The sequence below is a fragment of the Triticum dicoccoides genome, chromosome 1B (genome assembly GCF_002162155.2).
Source record: "Triticum dicoccoides isolate Atlit2015 ecotype Zavitan chromosome 1B, WEW_v2.0, whole genome shotgun sequence".
NCBI lineage: Eukaryota > Viridiplantae > Streptophyta > Magnoliopsida > Poales > Poaceae > Triticum > Triticum dicoccoides.
Window position 1 is genome coordinate 664,046,631 of NC_041381.1, and position 7,465 is coordinate 664,054,095.

The 7,465-nt window shown below is 50.2% G+C and overlaps 1 protein-coding gene and 1 pseudogene across 1 annotated transcript; both read left to right on the forward strand.

Annotated features, from left to right (window-relative positions):
• The window catches only part of LOC119350846, a 3,318-nt pseudogene extending 1,806 nt beyond the window's left edge, over positions 1 to 1,512 (forward strand).
• A 2,916-nt stretch (positions 1,513 to 4,428) lies between these two features.
• Positions 4,429 to 7,254, forward strand: LOC119311707 (noroxomaritidine/norcraugsodine reductase-like). The gene is made up of 6 exons (XM_037587394.1): positions 4,429 to 4,722; positions 5,927 to 6,152; positions 6,268 to 6,374; positions 6,571 to 6,696; positions 6,836 to 6,854; positions 7,220 to 7,254. The coding sequence occupies exons 1-6, from the start codon at positions 4,429 to 4,431 to the stop codon at positions 7,252 to 7,254; spliced, it is 807 nt and encodes a 268-aa protein (XP_037443291.1).
• The last annotated feature ends 211 nt before the right edge of the window (positions 7,255 to 7,465 follow it).

Here is a 7,465-nt window from a genome sequence, read left to right on the forward strand (position 1 = left end):
TTCCTCCTCCTCCTCCTCTCCGTCCTCGGCGGCGGCCAGGCGCGGGCGCGTCTTGAGCTCGCCCGTGGGCTCCTCGGGCCAACCATTGAAGTCCTGGACCGCCGGCGTATCGCCCTGGACGGCGCCGAGCTTGGCGAGCACGAACTCGAGGAGGAGCGACGACGTCCCGCACGGCCCCCGGAGGAAGGCCAGCTCTGCGCGAGCCAGCGTGGGCGCGTCGCGGGTGGCGTTGAGGTCCCAGAGGAGCGTCGTGGAGTCCCAGAGGTGGATGATCGGCGCGGAGGCGGGCATGTTGTGCGATAGCGATGCGCCGGTGCTCGTGGCTGTCCACGCCGCCGCTCATCGCCGCGCCAACCTGTTGCTGCTGCGAGGTAGTGGTGATCCGGTGCTCTTTGCCCCGTGCATGACCACACTTGTTGCACGCTCACGGCCTGAAGATCGGCAAGAACTAGCTCTAGCAGTCTAGTAGTAGGCGCGGCCACGGGAGCAGCGGCCACGGGCGCGCGCGACCAGGCGCGAGCAGGGAGCCACCGGGGCGCGGTCCAACGGCGGGGCGCTGGGCTGGAACGGGCGGAGCCGCGCGAAGGAGGCGCGGCGACGCAGGCGGGCGGAGGGCCAGGCGCGGCCAGGCCGGGGATGGCCTGGAGCATTGCGGCAGCGGGCGGAGCCGTCCGCAGGAGATCGGACGCGCCCGAGGCGGGGCGGAGCAGCACGCGAGCAGGGACGGTCGGATCGGCGCGGCATCGGCAAAGGAGAGACATATGACGGGGTGGGGGGGACAACGAGTGGAAACTTTTTGACACCCAGGCAAAAATTATCGCCGGCAGCCCCCAGGCGGCGAAAAAATGCCTCCTGGGGGGCTCAACGGCTAGAGATGCTCTCAGTCAGCTAGCACACCCTCTCCTCCTCAACGTCTCCATATGCGGAGGAGGAAGCATCGTCAACATCTCCTCTATTGCAGGCTCAGTTGGCTTTCCATGCTTCACACTTTATAGCATTACAAAAGGTAGATATACAGCTGACAAGTACTATATGCCTTGGCTCACATGCAGGAGGAAGGAACCAACTTACAAGGAGCCTCGCCACTGAGTGGGCTAGAGACAATATTCGTGTGAACGGTGTTGCTCCATCCATGATCATGACTGACATGATCAAAGATGTACATGTTGAGATTGTATCGTGACTATATTTATTCTTTGCCAACTTTTATCCAACGTAGAAACTATTCAAAAATACGCAACAATTACTGACATTACTCAGCTAATATAACATAATTTATTGTTAAAATATTTTACACTTATACAAAAATAACGGGGAAATATCAACGGCTTTGGTTGTTCTCGATCCAACAGATAGTCGGAGGCCCTAGAGAAAGAGTACTCGCGGATCCCAATGGGGCATAGTGGCAAGCCAGCGGAGGTCACGTCGGTCGTGTCCTTCCTCTGTATGCCCACGACATCCTATATCACTGGCCGAATTATTTGTATTGACGGTGGTCGATCCATTTGTTAGAGGATGACGAGCATGATTCTAATGTTGGAGGTGTTAGAGCTCCGTATGCAAGAGGCGGTGGTGCTTAAGTGGACCGCTGCTATTTGGGATATATGTTGTATAGAACATGTTTTATCACTTATCATGTTGAACTGTTTCAACTTTGTTTTATCTGTGGTATGTAGCACTGTTGTGTCGAACAATTATGTTGTTTGTCTGTTATATGAATTTCACTGTTTGATTTGAATTTCAATTCTAATTCAGTTGCAGGGCTAGTTAGCAAATAGCAGGGATGGGTACATATTAGAAAAAAACTAAAGACAGTGATTCGTATGAAACCGTCTGCGGTAAAAAAAACATTGGATGAGGTTATTCTTGCGAAGCCGCCTGCACTGTCCATGACACTGAAGGTGATTTCCCTAGCCGTCGGTGCTATTACAAGTATTAGCGACGCTGGCTTTGAGGTGGAACGTGAAACCGCCGCCGTGCCATGCACGAAAATCACCTACAATGCTCGATTTTATACGACTGGAAGACACCAGCAACACAAAAGCTCGGATATGGCGTTAACTAGCACTGGCACTGGAGACTGAAACAAGTGCTCACACCCTTTCTCCACCGTCGCCATGACAGCAGAAAGCAAGGGAACAACCACCGTGGCACCCTCTGATCCGCCAACCGGCCTTCAACTTCAACCCCTATCAGCCACAATCACAAGTAGAAGAAAAACAGTAAAGCCTACTATGTAGTGACTATGGACATTACAGGGACCAAGCCCCCTCCCACCTCCCTCCACCCGCTTATGGGCAGCGCCACCATAAGATGGAGGGAGGGAGGACAACGGTCAAAGGGGTGTGGAGGAGGGATTAGAAGGGGGAGAAACGGGAGGAATGCAGTCGCCACAAAAGGGCAGTCTGAAAAGTCTGGTGGTCCAAAAAGAAACCTTATTAGTGAGACACATTCATACTCTACTTGGGTCTCATCTGACGAGTCTAACCAAATTGCTATTATTTCTGATAAAAGGTATTTTTATTGACTCAATGTCGTCATATCAAGAAGATACGAACACAATAAGTACACGGACGGGGTCTCTGCACAATTAGGATGTACATTGACTTGTGTGATTAAAAAAAATTGGTTGTCTGAAACAGAGTTATTTACTCAAAACCACCACACTTGGGGTTAGGGTAACAACTTGGTACCAGATTCTAGCCAGGGCACAAAAACCCACCGAAACTGCGCCTAATGCGTAATGGAGAGCACTGATTTTCTGATAAGCTCTGGTAAACAGCAAAACTGACAATTTGGGCCCACCTGTCAGGTTGACGTGGAATGCTTGTGTGGACAACGCATCTGCACATTTCGCGCCGCCGCCGCCGCTCGCCGCCCATACTGATCGTCGGTCATCCAAGACCTGGTCGTGCCCGTTCATGCGGTGCCGGCGGGAGGCCCTAGCCGCGCTCGTTCTTGTGACGCCGGCCGGGAGGCCCTGGCCGTGGCCGTGCCCGTGCTCGCGGCCGTGCCCATGCTCGCACACTGTGGTGGCCACGCCGTGCTCACGGCGACCGCCGGGAGGCCCTGGTCATGCCTATACTGATGGGCGTGCGGTTCGCCCCCGTGTTGGCGGCGCCCACTAGGAGGCCCCAGCCACGAGCGCCGATGTGGAGCGCCATGGCCAAGACCGTGCTCGCGACGCCCGTCGGGAGGCCCTGCTCACGACGCCTGTCGTGAGGCCCTGGTCACGCCCTGCTCGCGGCGGTGCCCCGTGGAGGAGCACCTTTGCCACCTGTAAGTGCTCGAGGCGGTGCAGCTGGATGTGTGCCTCACCGCGGTCACCGCCCACGGATCCGCTAGGGATGGCGACAACGACGCGAGATGCTTGCTGCCTGGGTGGTCCTCCCCTGTCCGCACTGGAGTTTCGTGCCTACCTGTGATCAGTGCTCTGCCACCGGCCGGCGTGCGCCAAGCTCCTGGAGGTGGCGTCGGGGGAGAGAGAAATGGGAGGAGGTAGCCCGCGCCCAGAGCGAGCTCCAGACGAAGGGAAAAAGGAGAGGAGGATCTGGACGTGGAGCTAGGTTGCGCCTAGCTTGAGCAGGGGCTCGGCTGCCATGGCCATGGACCTCTTAGTTCGCATGGGCTCAGGTGGTCATAACCTGCTCGACACAATGCTCCAGTGGAATAGATATGGGACGAAGATGACCGTTTAGTCAATGACAGGTGGGGCCGCATCTCATCTGCCACCTCAGCTGGTCAAAGTTTTTTTTGGTGCTTGGTCTTTGCCACGACAGCCCAACAAGCGGGCCCCATCTATCAGTTTTGCTGTTTTCGCGACCTAATTCGAGCATCAGTGCTTCACATTACGCATTAGGCGCAATTCCGATGATTTTGTATGCCCTGACTAGAATCTGGTACCAAGTTGTTACCCTATCTTCAAGTGTGATGGTTTTGGATAAATAATTCTGTCAAACAGGTCTACAAACTATCGGTACACTCTACCCTTGATTTTGGCCACTTTCACAAACTGGCCATCCAAATCCAAGAGAGAGAAGAACCGTAGAGATCTGGCCAGTGCTTTCTAACCGGCCGGCAACACTGGTGTAGCGCATGCGTGTCCATTGCCATATGTGCTACGAGGATCGAGGCTCTCCGGCCGAACCAAGTCAAAACTCGACCACAGAGCGACAAATAACCGAGTCTAACACCAGCCAACAACAGCAAAATTCTAATTGATGGCCTGCTCTATAACATTATACCCGCTAGTTACTACTTAGTTTATACAGGTACATGTTCTTGGCCTAGCACGGCAGGAACTAGTCTTGCACCGCTAATTTAAGACTCGTCACCTCAACAATGTAGATCTGGCCAGAGTATATGTACGCACACACAATCACAACGGCATCCTACATCCAATTCGCCACCGGCGGAGGAGGAGGAGGTATGACGACGAGCAGGGAGAAGAGGTGGAGCCTGGCCGGCGCGACTGCGCTGGTCACCGGCGGCCATCGTGCCCGACTCATGTGTAGGCGCGCCATCGTGGAGGAGCTCGCCGGCTTCGGGGCGCGGGTGCACACGTGCTCCCGCAACGCGGCGGAGCTGGAAGAGTGCCGCCGGCAGTGGGAGGAGGAGAAGCTGGCGGTCACCGTCTCTGTGTGCGACGTCTCCGTGCGCGCGGCGAGGGAGAAGCTCATGGAGACGGTCAGGGACTCCTTCGACGGCAAGCTGGACATACTGGTAAGCTCTGGCCTAATTACCATTTGGTTGCTCCATAGAGGGTTAATGTATGCCGCCAGGACCACGTCAAATCATACTCATTATGTACGCAAAAAAGGAAAGAACTTCATCATTTGGTGCATTTCAATCTACACTTGGGCATTTCTTGGGCCGGGCTTTAGAAAGTCCGACCCCAAAACATGAACCCGACCCGCCACGGCCGGAAACAATTAAATGGTGCATTTTTCTATTAAATAATATTATGTTAATATATTTGGTGTATAGCTAAATTTTTATTAAACCCCTAATTTTAAGGTAGTTCGGGCTTTTCGTTCTGGGCAAAACTCAAGACCAAGCCCGGACCGGCATCGAGCTTCGGGTTCGCGCCGTTGGGCTAGGCTTCCCATGTCCAGGTTTATTTTGTTTAATATAGAGCACTCCAAATGATCCACTTGTGTCGTTTCTTATATTCACCATGGCAGATTTTTTTTTTGAGCATCAGTACAGACACAAGCGCTCATATACACGCGCATACACTCACCCCTATGAACGCACGCACGCACACCCTACCCCTATGAGCACCTCCGAGAGACTGAGTCGGCATATCATCTTGAAATTTACGAAGTCACCGTAGGCGCCTCGTCGTCGATGGGAACGTCTCCTCCCACTGAAAGCGCATCGCCGGAAATTCTGAAATAAATCCAGGAATGATGCGAGCACCAGGATTTGAACCCTGGTGGGTTGGGGATACCACTGTCTACCTAACCAACTCAACCACAGGTTGATTCGCCCATGCCAGATTTTTTGCTAAGGTGATATTGAATGGATGGAGAAAGAGTATTGTATCTCATGCTAAATACAGTCTGTACATACCATGTGGTAAGCGTGGTAAAAGCAGTTTCAAACGGACAAAAAAAATACAGTCTACAGATGAACTCACATTAATAGTAGCTGCCTAAGACAAGACTTCAGCCAACAAATTACCTGATTAGTATCTTATTGGTGTGATATAAATTGTATTTTTTTAGTTAGGTATTTCTCAGCATGAAGCTAACAACCTCAATTTTGTGTATTAGATAAAACAAATATTAATAATATTACCTATTGCTGGTTAAAGTCTTCACTTAATAAATGGAATATCTCAAGTGAAGGAGTAATTGAAAATCCCAAAAAAGACCCGCAAAATCTATGAAACTTTCTTAACCCGTGCATATCGACAACATAGGTGAACAATGCAGGGCAGTTGGTTTTGAAAGCGGCTACAGAGTGGACGGCGGAGGACTACGCACAATTGATGGAGACTAACTTAGAGTCAAGCTTCCACCTTAGTCAGCTCGCGCACCCACTACTCATGAACGCCTCTATACTTGGAGGAGGTAGCATCGTCAACATCTCCTCTGTTGGAGGTATATTTGGCTACCCAGGCCTCGCACTTTATGGCATCACAAAAGGTACATATGCGCCTCACAGGATAAACGAGCTTATGGAATACTCCATGCAAATAAGTGTGGCCTAACCTCTTGTTTGGTTTTTGTTTCTCATTTATACATGCTGGCTCACATCCAGGAGGAATGAACCAATTTACAAGGAGCCTCGCCACTGAGTGGGCTAGAGACAATATTCGTGTGAACTCCGTTGCCCCAGGCATTGTGTCGACAGACATGATCAAAGATGTAGGTGTTGAGATAGTATTGTGAGTCCATTTGGTCTTTGGATAGCCTTGCTCCAAGTATACGATGTCCTAGAAATACCCAGCAATTACCGAGATCAGTCAGATATATCAACTGATTTATTGTTAAAATATTTCATACTTATGTAACTTTTATTTTGGTACTGACATATATACTTTGGTTGTTGTGGATGCAACAGTTAGAGCCGCACGCCCTCGAGCAAGCATGCTCGCGGATCCCGATGGGGCGGAGCGGCAAGCCAACGGAGGTCGCTTCAGTGGTGTCCTTCCTCTGTATGCCCACAGCGTCCTATATCACCGGCCAGGTTATTTGTATCGACAGCGGTCGAACCATTTATTAGAGTCTAGCTGCTAGTGCTACTACTACGGCTAGGGAAAATAAATTAATTAATCAGGATATACCTATATCACGTCTGTCGATGTTTGGTTTCATTACAAATATAGGAGTATGTTGTTTTACAATCATGTATGGAGTAAGAAATGCCTATAAGAAACATACACTCCAGTTATGCTCGGATGTAAGTTTGTATTTTTGTTATGACATACGGCCGCGCTGATATGGATCATGACCATTCGAGGACTCGTTGCAACTCGTTAATATCATCGATTGTTTTGTAGAAACAACCCATGATATATTTCTTTAGAACTAGTACCTTTTCCTGGCAAGCCACGGGAAATGCTTTAGTCGTGTGAAACAACCTGAACAATAATCCATATCCTCACTCATGCATTCACAAAACAATAACGGGCATTTCACAAGTATCCATTTGAACAAAACGCTAGTAATCCCACAAATCATCATTTCATGGAACTGGTGCTAGAGCAGTCGGTTGAAATATGTCAGACACGGGTTTCAAATCTAGCAATACAGCTATGTTATTGCCGTCATGACCTGAGCAGATTACAGTTTCAAACCAAGGCATGCCTAGGAAGCAAAACTATTTCTACAATTATGAATTCCTAAATTAAAATAAATATTGTATTAGAGTGTCAACTTTGACGCGCTAGTTTTAGAAAAGAAAATCAATATAGCCTTAAAAGAGAAAAATAATAATGCAGCAAATATGTCTCAAT